General features: G+C 34.4%; 1 protein-coding gene across 4 annotated transcripts in view; it reads left to right on the top strand.

Moving 5' to 3' along the window:
• The window catches only part of LOC108907328 (leucine-rich repeat-containing protein 24), a 164909-nt gene extending 146878 nt beyond the window's left edge, over positions 1-18031 (top strand). For all 4 annotated transcript variants that reach the window (XM_018710966.1, XM_018710967.1, XM_018710968.1 and 1 more), the window contains 2 exons: positions 6815-8279; positions 16625-18031. In XM_018710966.1, the coding sequence (XP_018566482.1) occupies positions 6848-8279; positions 16625-17415 (2223 nt within the window). In that variant the 5' untranslated portion in view covers positions 6815-6847 and the 3' untranslated portion in view covers positions 17416-18031. The remainder of the gene's footprint in view (positions 1-6814; positions 8280-16624) is intronic.
• The last annotated feature ends 700 nt before the right edge of the window (positions 18032-18731 follow it).

The raw sequence follows: 18731 nt of genomic DNA, 5'->3' as shown, positions 1-18731 counted from the left end.
AGTGACTCCAAAGATAAAAGTCCATTGGAGTTACATTGGGTGACCGAGATGGCCACGGCACAGGACCAAAGCGTACAATCCATCGCTGAGGAAACAATTCATTCAAAAGTGTCGTTACTTCTCGAGTACTGTGTAGAAGATAAAACATGCGTGCCCGAACTTGTAACGCCACATCGTCCAATAATTCAGGCAATCGGTTCTCCAAAAAGTCAGCATAAGTTGGTCCATTTAGTCGTCCTTCAAAGAAATAGGGACCCACAAGTACATCGCCTATTATGCCAGCCCAAAGATTTCCTGAGAACCGATGTTGAAAATGGGTTTCCCTAATCGCGTGAAGATTCTTTCATCTGTTACACAAGCATAAGCAGGAAACTCTACTTGATTGGCACATTGCCGTAAAAACCATCTGCAAAAACGCATTCGTTGATCACAATCCGGGAGTAAAATCGGTTGAACAGCTTAAGATGCGATGTACGGTACGAGATGAGATTCCTACTTGCTGTGCCAGTCGTCGAGTACTAATTGTGGGGTCTTCGTCAAGATTTTCCAACACTGCATCTTCAACATTAAGGTTCACTTGCTGACCACGTCCTTCTCCTCGAGGAATAACACTTCCCGTAACTCGCAGCCGCTGAACGCACTGTAGGATTGTATTTGCACATGGGGGATGACGTTGTGGCCATCGTTCCCGGTACGGTACAACCTAGTCGCCGCGAGCGCATTTTCTCCAGCTGCACCATATCGATACGTTCGTAAATAGTAAATGCATTGTTTTCTCGGTTCATTGTAAAACTAGTTTATGCATAAACTAAAAAATTAAGCAAAGTAAGAAATAAGAATCTCGTTTTCAATGTAATCGGCACGCTGTTATTTTTTACTTCTTTATAAAAATTACACTGTCACTATCGTGAAATTACAAAATAAAAACTTTTGTCTGGAATCTTTCAATTTTTAACACTGATGGGGCGATGGATGATGCTTAATATTTAATAATTAAATGAATAATGAATTCAATACAAATACAAAACCAGTTGAATACACAAATTTTTTGACAATGTAACCTAATCTTCTTTTAGTATTACTAGTATTAGATTATAACGACTTAAATTGTAAGGTTGCATCTCGGGTCACATAAAAACATTTCCAAAGTTTTTACTAAATAACACAGGGTCGGACTTCATTTTCGTTGAATAAATGAACTTTAATTTACAAAAATACGCGAAGATAGAACTTTTTCGTATAAGACTTTTATATTACAAATATCATCAGGAAGCTATAGTTTAATTTTTATAGATTATACACGCCACACCCTGTATAACATACGTAACATTTTTATATTATAACTTGTAGAAGGGTACTGAAAATACTCGTATTAATAATAAATTTGATTTCATCAAAACCTGTTATTCCTATCGATTGCTTTGCTGGTGAAAATGTATTTCTAGCAGCATTAGCTTCCTAAATTGAATTTTCCCACAAATAACATTACAATAATATAAACATAACCTTTCCTGGGAACACCCCATTCAAGCTGGATAATTAATATCTGAATAACCTTCATCCCTTTGTCTGATATTAACATTCAAGTTTGTAATCCTCAAAGTACCGAAAGCATAATTATAGGAAAGGATGAATGCAGTGGCGTCTCACTTTTACATTCGTACCAAAATTTACCAAAACATTAGTGAACTACGAACCTTTTCTTTAAAATAATTTAAAATTAGGACAGAATATACATTTATTTAAACTTGGGATAACTGAATATAACAGTAATATCTAAATGAATAAAATGAAAAATATTTATTAATTTAACCCTAAATAGATGAACAGTGATATGCAACAAAGATCTTTTCACAGTTGTTTCATTTGGAGCGTTCCTTCTACCGAAAATTCCACATAATTTGCACAGTTTCAGCTACATACTCTCGGTACTTGTAACGAATTTTCAAAATTCTCACTCGCTCATCCGTTGTATAGCGCTCCATTTGGTGTAACCACATTGTGTTTATTGCAACAATACTGCCAACCCTTCGCAATGAAAATGATGCACAATTCAAGTCCTGCGTTACTTTTGGGACACCCTTTATGTTAGGTTGACACTTAAATAATAATACAAATCCCATTACTAGTTTATTTGTATAAAATTACATTATGCTACTGTTGAAATTGTTATATTTCTTTACCGGAAAGTAAATTTAACAGCAAGAATAATAGCTACAAACTTACTAACAAAATTTTAAATGTTAGCAATAATTTTGTTGCAACTGAAAATAGCACAACAAATTTGAATTTGGCTTTATGACCATATATAATTTAAAAATAATTCCAAATACTTTAACCCCTTATGCCAGTTGGTTCCATAATGTTGCATACAAAAAAAAAATAATAATAATAATAATAATAATAATAATAATATCTCTACCTCATTCTAACTACGAGAATTAGCCCAGAAGTCGGATACTTGTGCGGGAGAGGAGGCGGCATATTATTATTACGCAGGCCGCATTTGCGCCCTGGAACGGCTTATGTTGGTAGGCCCTAACCACCATTCATTGCAGGAATGAGGGAAACCTGGAAAACCTCATTAATTAGGGGGGTGGTCAAATGCCAACCGGTGTCAATCTCTCACATTGACCCAAGCCAACATTCTTCCACCCTACCATACCTGCACAGAGGGTGCCAATTCTCCGTACAAGCATAGCTAATCTACGGTCTACCGGCCGCGGGATTCGAAACCCGGGCAGAGCGACACATCGATTTAAGTACTGACGCCTTAAACCGTGCGGCTGTCGACCGAAATAGGAGGTACACGATTAAAATTAATCTTAAAAACATAATATATAGCAGTTTGGCCATTGTCAATTATTGCGTTATTAAAAGTAAATTTTTTTCGTAACATTCGTAACATTCTGATCAAATGAAGATAGAAATAATATATTCGAATGTTATTCATTAATATTGCATTCACCTCCTATTTATATGTCTAATAGTTATCTCACTTTCGACAAAGCTCACCACGAAATTCAGTTACGACGAGTCAGTTAAACTATTTCTGCATTTTAAAAAATGACTTAAGAGGGGTTGTCTCCAAAATTCGATCACTTGTACGCCACTGAGGGAAGTCATAAATTACGCAACCAATCCACCAACTAGCATGAAACACTCTTCTGAGTTTAAATGTAAAAACTGACAGCAATATGTCAGGTCATTTCATTGGTGTCAACTAATGCAAGCACATAATGGTACAAGGTACCTAATTGGACACTTCTTGTCATCCATCAGATTGACTATTGCATTATTAAAAATAAGTTAGGTATTTTTTAACTATGCTTTTTTATTATTGCTCCTGCTACTGCTACTTTTCAAATGAATATTGATACAAAATATTTAAATATGCTAGGAAAATTAAAATAATCTATCTAGATAGTATATAAAAAACAGATACGTCTAGAAATTATTGTTAAATAATGTTGCAAATTACTTATCGAGGATTTGACTCCCAAATTCTCTCGCTGGTACGCTACTGAGCAAAACACAAATCGCAACTGTCAATCAAGATGAAGCTCTTCCCTGAGTTTAAAAGTAAAAGCTGAAAAGCTTAATATTTCAGGCCATTTCGTCCGCGCTAGCAATGCACGAAGACTTCTCTTCGAGCTCACGTGAGTTCTAGACGTTCTCCGGCTGCATTATTAAACTTTCAGTTAATAACCACATGCTTATCAGCTCTGCTTTCGGCCCTTTTACCGCCTTACCTCTGTTCCGGGGTTTCTTCGGATTACGACGCACTTTCTGCTACCTTCGCCGTCTGTTAATTGTCATTAAAAGAGTGTAAATGTTTTACCGTTATCGTATAATTCTTATATAGTGTTTCAGGATTAAGTCGACAAACTTTAAGGAGATATTCCTCATAAAAAAAAAATAAGAAAAAATCAAGTATAAATTTTTTTCCAGGGACGCTTCATTTTTGAAATATAGGGCGTTAAAGATTTTTTAAAAAATTCGAATTTTTTAAATAACTTCTAAATGAAGAAGGCTATTTAAGCCAAATTTGGCATGACACATCTTATAAGATACCATTTTTCCATAGAAGTAGAAGTCCCGCAAGCAACCAAATAAAAAATGATGCTGTTTTTAGATAGAACAGTTTGTTATTGACAAAAAGTGTACATCCACTTTTTCCTAACTCTTATAGTTTCATTGCAAAATTGATTTTTCAGAAGGGTGCTTCTGGATTCTGTCGATAAAATTTAGGAAGACGTTCCTCATGAAACCTAAAAAAATATAATAAAAATATAGGCAACATTTACTCGAAGGGGAATTCTAAACCAAAGGAACAACCATATTTGGTCCTACGAGAATTCACGGGCGGTAAGGGAACATAGTTTAGAGCATGAATTCCAAAGTAACGTATGGTTGGTGTGTTGGACAACACTATAGTTGATCCATACTTCCTTCCGCATCTGTTAAATGCTGACATGTTTACCGAGTTCCTTGAAAATGGTTTTCAAGATCTGTTAGATGTTTCGCTTAATACTCGAATGAACAATTGGTTTCAACTAGATGGTTGTCCTGCCAAACAAAAAGCCTATGAGGTGCCAGTTGGTACCCTAGAAGATCTAAGACAGCGAATAGTCCAAACGTGTTGAAAATTAACTCCAGTTCAGTGTCGATCGGCCACTACCTCCATAATTAGAAGATGTCGTGCTTGTCTACAGTCCGGAGGCGCTTATTTTGAACAAAATATATTTTAAATCATTTCATTTTTGATTCACTTTTCACTTTGTCTAGGTATAATATTAATTGGTAATTTTTTGGTTGTTTCAATTTACAAATAAATTTTCATGTATTGTTTGCTATCTTATTTTATTTAAAAATACACAACACAAGTAAATGAAGTGACTACAAACCGTCTGAAAAAATTTAGGAGTATTGCAGGGGTCGTTACGTTGTCGCATTACGACACATTAGATGTTAGGTACTTAAATATTTCTATTGTTTTCATCATTTGTTTTCTATAAAAAAAAACACCCTAAAGAATTGTCGAAAACTTTGTCGATATATAAAGCTCGTAATTTATAAATTTAATTGGTTTTCGACTGTAAAATTACATTGACAGTTACGAATTGTGTAGAGCAAAGTTTTCGGTATAAAAAAGATTTTTTTACGTCAAATAAAATTAACGGTATTTAAAAAGAAGAAAATTAACCAAGAAACACTAATGAATCTGGTTACTTGACTCCGCAGGCGTCTACTGTATTCCGCTGCTGAGAGAATTTTAATAAAGAAAATTAATAATTTAAGGAATAAACATCCCCGACGAAATTTAATATGAAAAAGCCGGCACTCATAAAAAGACCCCAATGAAATTTCAAAGCAAATTAATCGACATTAGTTAGAGACCTTGTAAAATAACAAAATAGTTTCCTTACTGGTGCGGCTACCTTTTTAATTTGATTTTAATTCCGGAGTTTACCGGGTAATTCCAGGCGGCACGAATTTCATTCGAAGTTATAGAAGAACTCGGGCACGCAAATTTCATGGCTTTTTAATTAAAATACCGAAATGGAAAGAAATATATGAACCGCTGTAAAAGTCGCTGTAAAATTAATGGCCCATTAGAAAGTACATAAAGTTGCAATATTGCTCGGTCGAGTGTTTATATATCAGTTTTTTCGTGTCCGATAATATCACACAAGCACTACTATTATTACCGATATTTTCTATGTACCTAAATAATATGCTACAAAAATTACTCGTTTAAAGGGTTAGACGCAAAAAGGTTCCAACCTACACAATGACATCAAAGAACACTCCGATCGGACCACACCTGCGCCCAGTGCGGCCGAACATTTGTTACACTTTGAAAGATTATACCCCTTATATATGTTTTTTTAACATTTCAATGCCGATCCCTTAAATATTTCGAATATCAAAAAAGTGTTTCAACGCCCAAAGCCTTTTGATGTATTTGGTTAACTGTTTTTTCGATCCAAGGAAGTTCTGCTTAAATTGTTTGCATTTAATTATGTACAATTTACCTGACACGACCTACTAGTTTGTAGGTTATGTAATGCGAAGCACAAAAGTCTTTTACATGGTTTGTAGACTTCCGTGACAATTATCAGTGGTTAAATAATGTTTAAAGTTAAAGTTAGGTGTTTCTCGCACCATTAATTTTTCAATAGATAGCATTACTGTTAGTCTGTCTTTATAACTTTTATAATCTCTTTAATAAGAAAATAAGCCATGAATAGCTACTATGTGGTTACGGTCGGACTAAGCAGAACCCAAACTGCATAGCAAAGATGCACTACTCCCACTCCGTCTTTCACTGCTGCGCCACGGTAACCATGACCACCACTGTAAATTTGTTACAGATGTAGGAACGACCTACGCGAAAGTTGCAAGTCGAGTTAAATTGACTGCACATTACAAATTTAACATTTCCTTTTTAATTTTCTATTTAATTATCCAGATAACAATGTAAACGGAATTTTAAATTATTTTTTTTATGAAAACTTCTAGGGGTGCGCCGCCCCAGAGCCTCCCCTCACCAACCGCCACTGATTCGACTGTATAATAATAAGCTAATAATGTATACTTATTTTGTCTCTATCAAAATCAACATAAAGAAAAAAAAAGTAATTTTGTTACAGGTATTCTTACCAAATATTACAGGTAGTAAGAAAGATGAAAATACATTGTTTTTTATCAATTTCAAACTTTTGGTCACTGTCTTCAATTTTGTGTGTGCCTTATTCTTTTTTAGAGTTACCAAACCGCGACAAACTAAAAGGAATTTTTTTTGTTTCAGGCAATAAATAAAACTACAAATCTCACAGTAAAAATGGATCTCGCTTGCGCATACCTCTTCCTGATTTGGACGGCATTCACGCTGGCAGACACGGACTGGACAAACGACTGTAAAAAATGCGAGTGCAGGTGGGTGAGCGGCAAAAAAACAGCATTCTGTTCGAACAAGAACTTGAACGAGATACCTAAAGACCTACCCAGTAGCGTCAGAGAAATCGACTTCTCGAACAATTCTCTATACAGTCTCGGAAGCTACGAATTCGCAAATGCCAATCTCCGTAATATCCACAAGTTGAAGTTCCAGAACTGCAGCATAGAAATAGTGAACGAGTCAGCCTTCAACGGTCTGGGTGTGTTGATTGAGTTGGATCTGAGCAGAAACAGAATAGGCGTATTAAGCAAAGACGTTTTCCGCGATAACATCAAACTGCGAATATTGATACTAAGCTACAACAAGATAAGAGTTCTAGACGACGGTCTGCTCCACAACATGACTTACCTGCAGAAAGTTCTTCTGAACAACAATAACATCGAAGCGATAACCCCTACAACTTTCCAGAACCTTCCAGTGTTGAACCACATAGACCTGGCCTTTAACAGGATTCAAAGAATTACTTTCGATTTAAAGGAATACGTTGTAAAGCTGATGAGTTTAAATGTAGAAGGCAACCCCTGGATATGCGACTGTAACTTACAAGCGTTCCGCCAGAGCACTCTTAAGAGTAATTTAATTACGAACCCCACCGAATGCGAGAGCCCGACTAAAATGAAGGGCAGGATGTGGCAAGATTCCATGGTTTTCGCTTGTATCCCTGAAATCATATATCCGAAACCTCTGGCGCAGATTGAAGCAACCTATTCCAATATAACTCTAACATGTAAGGTAAAAGGCGACCCAATTCCTGACGTAGACTGGGTGAATAATGGGCACATAATCGAAAGAGATCCTCGTAAAAGCAAACAGAAGTACATTACATTCAAAAACACTACTGATGGTTACACTTGGAATAACCTAACCATCACTAACGTGAATTACAGAGACCGGGGAGAATATAAATGTATAGCCAAAAATCCTGGTGGTGAAGATGAAACTAATATCACTTTGATCGTACCTGCTGGTCCATTAACAGGTGATAGGACACCTAGTCCGTTGAGTTCGTCCACTCTGTGGATCGTAGTATTATCCGTTAGTTTACTCGTTATTCTCCTAATTGTCCTGTTATTAGTTTGTTGCTTTTGTAAGAGGAACACGCATGGAATGAGTGCCAAAAGAAGGGAACACGCCAATAGCTCTGAAGAGTACATCAACATGAGCAGCGGACAAGCAGAGATCAAGAAGGGGTTGATCACCGACGTTAATCCTGTGACCAAACCGCCACGAGCTACCGTGCCTCCATCTGTAGTGAGTGGAGGGACCGAAGTTAGCGACGTGAAGAGGAATTTGCTTGATAACGAATCTGTTTTTGGTAAGATGCCAGTGAATTTTCTAATATTAATGTGCTTATCACACCTTTCTCAACATCTTCTGTTAGTACTAGTTGGAAAACCTTCAGCTTATATTCTAATCGTAATTGTTAATGCGTACATCATTTTCCAGTAAAAAATCCATCAATAATTCGATGATAAAATATATATTCTAATGATAAAAAACCCAAAATACTTTTACTGTAGTACGTATTCCATAAACAAAATGCTTAATAGCTTTTATGCTGCTTTTGTAGTCTTTCAAATGGAGGATAATATATTTCTTTTTACCAGCAACACATTTTATTATAATTATTTATTAGATCTAACAATTGCTAACTGGATTTAATATGAGCTCTAACTTATGCTAAATTTAGAATTTTTGATGCCATACGGCAATAAATTAGCATTAAATCAATGTTAAAAAGTAAACGTTGTATTATTCCTCATAAAATTTAGAAATACTTTGTAAATGATCAGAGACCAAGGAACTGTATTGATAGTTATACTTTAAAGGGTTTAATCTATAAGCTAAATTAATTCTGAAAATGATCCCTACATTCTCATCAAATGAAGAAGGAAGTTATGTATACCCTTTGATAACAATTATCTGCAACAGGAAATAAAAAACAGATTCTACAACTGAATTTCATATTGGTCTTTATCTTCATTAACTGCACACTTCCTTTATTTATTCTGAATTCTCTCTCTAACCTTCACTCCTGCATATATCCTTTTTAAAATGCGTTTTTTACATTCGAGCTTACTTTTCTGTTAATTGTTTTTGAAGATCTAGATCTAAATCTAGATCTTGTTATTGTTTGGCACATTTTTCTTGTAGTATTTCCTTTTCTCTTTCTTCACCTTTTGTTGTTTAAAGGTTTGTTACCTTACTTAATGACTCAATATATCATGTGTCAGCTATGTGTTTCTTCATTTTTTCATGCTATGTATTTGCACTGTTAATTTAATTTAATTTAATTTAATTTAATTATTAGTATATCTAGATATTTAGTATCAAAGGGTATATTTTTGGTATTGCATTTACAAGAGTTAATAATGGAAAATGTTTTATTTTATCGATCTATTAAGATTTTTGTACCTACTGAAAACATTTGCGATGTTTTAATTTAAACATCTCATCTAAATAAGTAGCCTGCTGATAATTATTTCTGTTCATTGCTTACCAAACTTATCTTTCGCCGCTTTTTCAAAACTTCGTCGTAAGTATTTCCCCTTTACTGCTATTTATTAAGATTATAGTCGGACAGACAAGGACTACGCGACGTTTTTACTCGCGAACGAAACGAAACGTTTTAAGTAATTAAATTTCGGCTGGAATAGGGCTTGCTCGCGGAGTAAGATGAAGAAGTAACTTTTACCACTGCATTGTCAGGCATAACACTTAACATGGAATTTACATTTTTGTAGGCAACTCTTGGTTTTCGGGGGGTTCTCACGTTTGGATATCGCAAACTGCTAAATCATAAAGGTGACTTTTGTGTTTGTTCTAACCATTTACATCCCTCTTACTAACCGGGTGTGGTAGTTTAAGGTTTGCTTTCGACCATACCGGTCATCGGGTTCACGGAAGAATGTTACTTAATTACTGATTAAAAGAAGGCAGTAGGTAAAAATTCGTCATTACAATAAGTCGCAAACAAGAGTACCAGAAGACGTTGATTATAAACAATAACGTTTTTTTTTTGTCCAAATATTTGCACCCACTCTTGTTTATAAATCGTTATAGGTATAGTAATAGCATAAATGAGTACACAGCCACACAAAAAAAAAACAAAATCTAAACCCAAGAGAGCCATATATCATATCCGAAGGAAATAAATGCGTTCAATACGATCCTTCAGTAAAAATTCATGACTTCACTACAAATTTCGGAGAAAAGTGAAATTTTTGGGTGAAGCTGGTCCAAATATGGGTCAAACTGATTTTTACCTTAATTTTGTCGAAATATATCAATTTTGTAGTATTTAGTAGGCGCAGAACACGATGTTTTTTAGTAAATTTACCATGACCTCGATATTTCTCAGAAAATCCACTATTTGGGTGCAAATTGTCCTAAATATGGGTCAATACTGATTTTTTTTTTAAATTGAGTCCAAATATATCATTTTCGTAGTATTTTAAAGCGCTGAACACGACGCCATTGGTAAAATTTACACATATTTTTCAGAAAATCCGCTTTTTTACTATGGTCAAAACTGACTTTTTCCTAAATTGTGTCCAAATATACATATCATTTTCGTAATATTATGTTGTGAGGCGCTGAATAGGATATCATTGTTGAAATTTATTTCTGACGTCGATATTTTGCAGTAAATCCAAAATAGTACTATTTTATAAACCAGAAAATTAAAAAAGTATGTTGTTACTAAGAGCTTCATACGAAACATAAGGACTTAATAAGATATATTATTCATTATCGCAATTTAAAACAAGTTAAAGCTTTAGGATTACAAGTTAAAAAAAATGCATAGAATTTTTAAATTTAGGCAAAGTTATTGGATACAGGTATTGACTTAAATACAGCATGAAAAAAATTAAGCAAACATTTTTATAAATTGATGAATAATGCTGTTTTTGGAGAAACCATGGAAAATGTTACAAAACATAAAGACGTAAAGTGAGTCATTAGATGGCAGGTAACTATTATATTTTAAAGATAAATTTTCACAGTTGTACAATTTTTGATAAAGATATCGTTACATTTAATAAATCTATACATGTATGTAGGATTTAGCGTATTAGACATTAAAAACACATTTAATGATAAATCAAAATTGCTGAACACCGACATACACCGACTCAAAATATTGCGAAAATGGTATATTTGGACAAAATATAGGAAAAAAATCAGTTTTGATCCATATTTGGACGTTTGACCCAAAAATTTTACTTTTCTCCGAAATTTGTCGTGAAGTCATGAATTTTGACTACAGGATCATGTTCAGCGCATCAAATTCCTTCGGAAATGATATGCAGTTCTCTTGGGTTTTTGTGTGGCTGTGTTATTTTTGATTTTCTATAGGTAGATTTTTTTGTTTGTCCAATAAAGTAATTTTTTTCAATGGTTTTGAAAGCATATGAACTTTGCTAAAAATTCCATTTCACATATTTGATCATGAAACATAATTTTCAACTCAGTTTTCATGCCAACCAGTGCATCCTCTCAAAAAAATAAACATTACTTTCTCATTGTAAAATTGCTTAGAATTTCTAATTTTTAAATCGAACAATTACAAGAAGGGCACACGAAAATCATTTCTAAAATACATTATTTTATCTCAAACAGTTTTGGATATATCTATTTTTATTTTAGTCCTAGAATGTGCTGGTAAAATATTACACACTAATTTTTGAACACCCTGTGTTAAATTGCTGAAGCAAAACTGTAATCATTTTAATCAGTACAGCTCTTTTCCAATTACTTCTTAAAGGTTAGACCCTATGTTGCGCATCGTATTTGTCTGAAATGGATTTTAAAAGATTTAAGAATTTTTTTGATCGCGAAATATTGGGTTAAATATCAAACCTAGCGATATTTTCTTCATTTCGACCCGCGTGCTTAATAATTTAAACTAGGGCATGCCTATTCTGTGTGAGGAATTGCTCGTGATAACTGCGTTACACCACTGCCGGATGTTTGTAGATTAACAAGAGCTGCTCTCCTTAGCGGAGAGATGATTCTATTAAGGCTTGCCAAATAGAAGCACAAGTGACGGTTGAGATAGGTCTATTTTAGGAAGCCAACAAAACGAATATTAACTTATGAATGCGTCGTTATCACTTATCAGCGAGCGATGTCGTTAGCGAGGCGACATTAAGATTTACGATAAATGCATGTGCTTCCCGGCTGCAAGCAAGGTTAAGTCGTTAGAGATAAAGAGTTTGCATGAAGCGCGAGATCAGCGGATAATTCTTAAATTAAGGGTAGTGGCGTCACATTAACCCCTATCCTACGTGATAATATAGCAATTATGAATGCAAATAAATTTTAAATTAAAAAAGTACGAAAGGAAATTTAAATATACAGGGTGTTCCACCTAAGAGGGATTCTTCTGTAACACTGTAACTGCCAAATTTATAAAAAAAATGGTTTTAATAAAAGTTATCTGAAATCATGTAGGCCATGTAAAGAAAATATTTTTCGCATTACAGAGTGTTCCATTTCGCGTGGGCGCGACATAACTTTGTTATTTTAAATGGAACACCCTGTATATTACTGTGTTTTTTAATTCCTTGGTTAATATTAGGTAGAGTTTATTAAATGTACATGGTGTTTAAGACTTACCGTTTTCGAGATAATCAGTTGTTTTTGAAAAAAATCACGATTTCAGCTCTCTAAATGAGGCTAGATAGCATCTAAACCGTAAGAGTTAGAAACCTGCAGTTTTCACAGTTCGTTTTGGCAAAAATTACTCTATCTTGTCATCTATGAGCAAAACTTGTACGTTATACAGACTCGGATATACTCAGACCTACATTTAATAATCTTATGAGTTGAAAAACTTTTTTTTTCGAATAGAATGACCCATATTAATTGTCATGGGTGAATGCAAAATTGAATACCCTTTCGACTGATATAAGGTTGTCTATACTTATCTTTAATAGTTTTCCAAAAAAATTATATTCTTTTCTAAAGTCCGAAAAAGTAACTATGTAACAGCGTCAAGAAGGCCTAGCAATTGTATTAGTACAACATCGATAATTGGATTTTACAAAAGAAACAGCACAGCACACCCTTATCGCATCGAATTACATCAAGAGTTACTAAAAGGACCCTGTATAGCTAAAAATATTTTCTTTACATGGCCCATATGATTCCAGGCAACATTTATTAAAACCATATTTTTTTTATAAATTTTACAGTTGCAGAGTTATAGAAGAATCCCTTTTAGGTGGAATACCCTGTATGTAACACAGGATTTGAATTGTGCGCCATTTTCATTCCGAAGAGTTGGCAGCATTTTGCAGGATCATATGTTATAGCAAACACGTTGCCGGTAGACAAAATGGAGCGCTATACGACGGATGAGCGAATGGAAATTGTGAAAATTCATTACAAGCACGGAGAGTGTGTAACCGAGACTATGCGCAAATTACGTGGAATTTTCGGTAGAAAAAACACCCCAAATGAAACAAGTATAAAAGGATTAGTTATCAAATTTGATCAAATAAGTTTTTTCACAAACTCGCCCTTTCATCGTGTAGCGCTCATTTTTGTCTAACTGCAACATGTTTAATACAATATGTCACGCTACACAATGTTGCCAACTCTTGGGACACCCTNAAAAATTAGGTTCTTTTCTAAAGTCCGAAAAAGTAACTATGTAACAGCGTCAAGAAGGCCTAGCAATTGTATTAGTACAACATCGATAATTGGATTTTACAAAAGAAACAGCACAGCACACCCTTATCGCATCGAATTACATCAAGAGTTACTAAAAGGACCCTGTATAGCTAAAAATATTTTCTTTACATGGCCCATATGATTCCAGGCAACATTTATTAAAACCATATTTTTTTTATAAATTTTACAGTTGCAGAGTTATAGAAGAATCCCTTTTAGGTGGAATACCCTGTATGTAACACAGGATTTGAATTGTGCGCCATTTTCATTCCGAAGAGTTGGCAGCATTTTGCAGGATCATATGTTATAGCAAACACGTTGCCGGTAGACAAAATGGAGCGCTATACGACGGATGAGCGAATGGAAATTGTGAAAATTCATTACAAGCACGGAGAGTGTGTAACCGAGACTATGCGCAAATTACGTGGAATTTTCGGTAGAAAAAACACCCCAAATGAAACAAGTATAAAAGGATTAGTTATCAAATTTGATCAAATAAGTTTTTTCACAAACTCGCCCTTTCATCGTGTAGCGCTCATTTTTGTCTAACTGCAACATGTTTAATACAATATGTCACGCTACACAATGTTGCCAACTCTTGGGACACCCTTTATTATTTAAAACTGTAGTAAAAAATTAATACAAAATATTTTTTTATCAAACTCAATTTATGATTTTTGTTGTTAACCTATTTGAATAAAATGATATTACTGGTGATATAATTGGTTTTAAGTGTAACGAAAATACGTGCAGAGTCATTCTATTTATACTTATGACTATAGAGTTTCCTTGGTTATTGTTTCTTTATATCTATGTTTTATATTTTTTTAATATTATATCTTTAGTTTTCAAAAACAAACTGAAACAGAAGCTGTAAAGTTATAATTTTTTTTGTGGAGTATCCTCTATATTTATTATATTATATTGAAAGATTTTCGCAAGAGTGATATCGTATATAAGATTTATCTCTAGCAATTTGCTGTGTTATAAGCGGAAAATCCCATAAAAAGGAACCTAGCAACGAAGAGTCTTTTTCTAATATAACATGCTTATGTTACACTCATCAAGACATTAACATAATAATAAAAAAGACAAATGAAAGCCAAATATTTCTGTTTAAGTAGATCTTATAAAGGTTTTATTTGAAAGGTAACTCCTTGCAATTTTACACCAGCTACGATTTTTTACAGTCCAATTTTTTTGAAACATTTTATTTGCGATTTCTTAAATAAGTACACTGGGTTTCAGAAATAAGTGCCAGAATTTTAACCATGCTTTTAACTAATAAAAACAACAACTATGGACTAAGGAGAATTTAGTCGCTAATAAATTAGAACAGTCGACTTAACAGTTATAATTTTGTTTGGTATGTAGTTTTGTAAAATCAACTATATCTAGTAGTTTGGTTATTCTATTGTTTATTTGTCAAAAATTAATGTAAATCTAAACATTTCAACTGAATACATGGCAAAACAATGCAACAAACTAAAAAATTAAATGAGTTATGTAACAACTTATTAAGTCTAATAACGTATATAATCCCCGTGAATGATGGCCTGATACTACTATTTTCCTTAGTGTAATCCTTTAATTTATTGATTTAGCATATCATTTTTTACATTTTGTGCTTAAGTTAATAGTAAACAAAGAGAAGCATAAAGAATGTGAACTAATCAGAGACTATTGTGTAGTATTTAAGCTAATAAAAGATTCTAAAATGGTGAATCACTTCATAAAACAATCGCATACGGTTCTTAACTATGTATTTCCTTAATCCATAAACAATCGGAGCTAATACAGTCCGTACAATATTTTTTGAGATAAAATTCCACGAAAATTATCGGAACTACTGTAACAATTTACTGTAGTAGGGCCGTGCCTGGAAATTTACCAGTGTCTTTCTACCTCGTGTGTCGAATACGGTGAATCCCAAGAAAATCACTCAAGGGTCTTCTGTCTCAACAAATATCGTCGGACTATAGCTATGGGACAAATATATAAGTTAAATAATGGTTAAAATGTTGGCACCTATATAATTATTTCTGGAAATATACAAATACGCACAGGGTAACCCAGAACTGATCGTTGACCGACATTTTGCCACAAAGAAAGAAGTAAATAGGACTTAAATTTCATCTTGGTTTACTGCTCTGAGAACAGTGACGTCATCGGAAATCAAATTCCGATTTCTTGAAAATTGTCTTGTGAACTCAATAACAAAAGCTTTTCGATATACGTATAGTCCCTTTCAGAAAGTAGAAGATAATATGAATATATGTAAAAAATAGATACGATTTTCATTTTTGGCGAAGCCCGAGATTTAAAACTAGCTGGATAGCTTTGTAGAAACAAATGATTTATGTTAGTAACGTTATAAACATTAAAAGTGTATTGCTTCTCACGACAACGTTGATAAAGTCAGTAACAGACTTGATCTAACCAGTATTTTTCTCTGCATGTATCATTTTATATCTTTTAAATGGGAGAAAACATCGACTTTCTCTAAAAGCTGTTGAAAAAATGAAAGATTTTATAAAAATTTATGTGAAATTGGGAAAATTAATTTCTATGTCATCGTGGCTCTTAAGGCGATAAACTTACCAATATGTAATTTTGAGTTAAAACTAATTAATCATGCGATAAAGAAAGGTCTGGTCTCCTCTGTATATGATGAAACCATAAATCTGAATCATATTTTTTTATGATCAAGTGTTTTTTTTAACATAACTTTATCATTTCTGTTTCATAAAAAAGGAATAACAACAACCTGTCTAACCCTATAATCAATATGTAATAGATGACCTTGAACATGTTCTGTTAGAATTAATAATATTAATTTCCATGATTTTGAGGCATTATTTCTCTGCGACATTTTCAGTCATTAAATGCTTTAACGCTTTGCTAACAAATTTCCTAACCCTACTACTAATACAAAAATAATGTACTCTACTGTTGCCTAAAATAATTACGTTTTTACAGATGGCGACGACGAATCCCGTTCGTTAGACTTCGACCAACCGCTTCTCCGAAAATCCCAGATCCTCATAGAATCTCCAGACTACCGACTGAATAATCACTACCCACCCGATCTTCTGCCTTTCCCACCCAGAGGCGCCCAGATATCTCCTGCAGCCAGCTCAGCTTCAACAGTGGCGGACACCACCCGTCTACCACCCCACCACGGCCCGCAGTCGCCTCTACACAGCCCCATCTACGACCAGTTGAACCTCTACCGCACGTTGCCGTACTCCAGGTCGCACTCACCTTTCGTGGGACCACCACCTCGGATCCCCAGACAGGGTTACGTCACCATACCTAGACGCCCTAGGCAGCAGAGTTGGAGCTCCGAGCCACCCAACGTGTCGGACTTGACCCCGGAACCCCTGTATGACAACCTGGGGGCCCGTACCACGGCAGATGGGGGCGCCAGCACGCCCCGTTCTGTTAGGCAGTTCCCGCTGAGTCCTTCTAACTGCGACCCCATAGCGGAGACCCACGAATCTCCTCCCAGCCAGCCAATTTCCAGCCAAACTCTCCCCAGGAACATGAATTCCACCAGACTGACTCCATCCAGGACGCAGTGGGCCAAGGCCAACGCGGAGGCTCTGAGGAGCCCAGAGAAGCGCAACTCCATAACGTCATTGCCTTCGTCCCCAAACCACCAGAACAAGCTCAGCAAAATACCCCCAACGCCTCCCCCCAAGCCCAAGAAGAGGCTGTCCGCGGGTCCCCTGTTCCAGGACGAAGGCGAGGACGGGACCGAGGTGTGAGAATGGCTTAAATCAGTGCTGGTAGCGCTGGTTGTGACTTAAAGAGGACCAATTTTCCGAACTGTTACCTATTGAAAGTGTGGACGTCTTCAACACAGGGTTAAAGACTAATAATTTAATGAATATTACAGATGAATATATATGAATTACACAGTGCCTTAAAACAACGTGACGATTTAATCTAAGTGTTACGAATCGAACTGTCTTATGTTTAAATAACGCTTCGAGTCCCTTGAATGTAATGCATGTTAACCTTTCGGGCTTCCACTTCGACTGACGCTATAGACATTAAATTGGATGCAACATGTAGTTATTTTGTATTTATTAGTATTTTTTTATATTGTGATTAAAGGCGCTATTGTACAGCCTACGGTTTGAGGTAGGCTACTTGCTTTTGTCAGATCAGTTTATTTATATAAGGAACTTATTCGATGTATTTAATTTGCTCAAAATTTTTTATATGTATGTATAATTTTTGTTATTCTCTATAATGTATACAAGATATTTTCCTGAGGTTTGCCTAGATGCACTGTAAATAAAAATATTGATCTTATACCTCTGTCTAAAATGTACAGTATCAGAATCTTTAAATCAATAAAACAATTAATTTCCTGTAGTTTTTTCTTTAGTCATTTATTTTTAAGTTGATTATGCTTCAATTTTCTATTCGCATCATCTTTTATTACACTTGAATTTTCAAGAAAACAAAAAACTATTCTTTTCTGAAAGTACCTACTATTCAGGTATTCACAAATAGTTAATTCTTTGTTTATATTAAAACCTCCCAATACTGATTTTTTAAATTTTGCTTGTTCAGGATTTTGTAACTAATAAAAACGATTTTTTGTAAATCATAATAAAAGAAATTTTCGAAAAATCAATTCAAAAAGAAATAACAAAAATGCATTAGTAATTGTATCACTATTTTTGACAGTAAATTCCGATTATTTATTGATATAATTTTGCTTTCATGTTCTGCATCGGCATTTCGTTCTAATCAATATGTTATAAAAATTAGGTATTTAGCAGAAAACAATTATAAGCCACTTGTAATTATAACTGGCTTTACTGTAAAATTACAATTACGAGAAATCAATAAATTATGCTGCCGACATATCAGTAGGTATGTCGGATAGTCCGTACTTATTTGCCATAAAATTTAACAATACTAAAGTATAAATAGTGAAAGTAGGTACTCCAAAGTACTGAATATACAAGGTGTTTGGAAAAGTTGATACAAAATTTAAGGGGTGAAAATAGGGCAAAAATAGTAAAAAAAGTTCCTATAAACATTGGTCCTCCGAAGCACCGTTACT

Source organism: Anoplophora glabripennis, unplaced genomic scaffold (assembly GCF_000390285.2).
Source record: "Anoplophora glabripennis isolate ALB-LARVAE unplaced genomic scaffold, Agla_2.0 scaffold193, whole genome shotgun sequence".
NCBI lineage: Eukaryota > Metazoa > Arthropoda > Insecta > Coleoptera > Cerambycidae > Anoplophora > Anoplophora glabripennis.
Note: the sequence above shows the minus strand (reverse complement) of the source record. Positions and strands in the feature narration are given on the sequence as shown.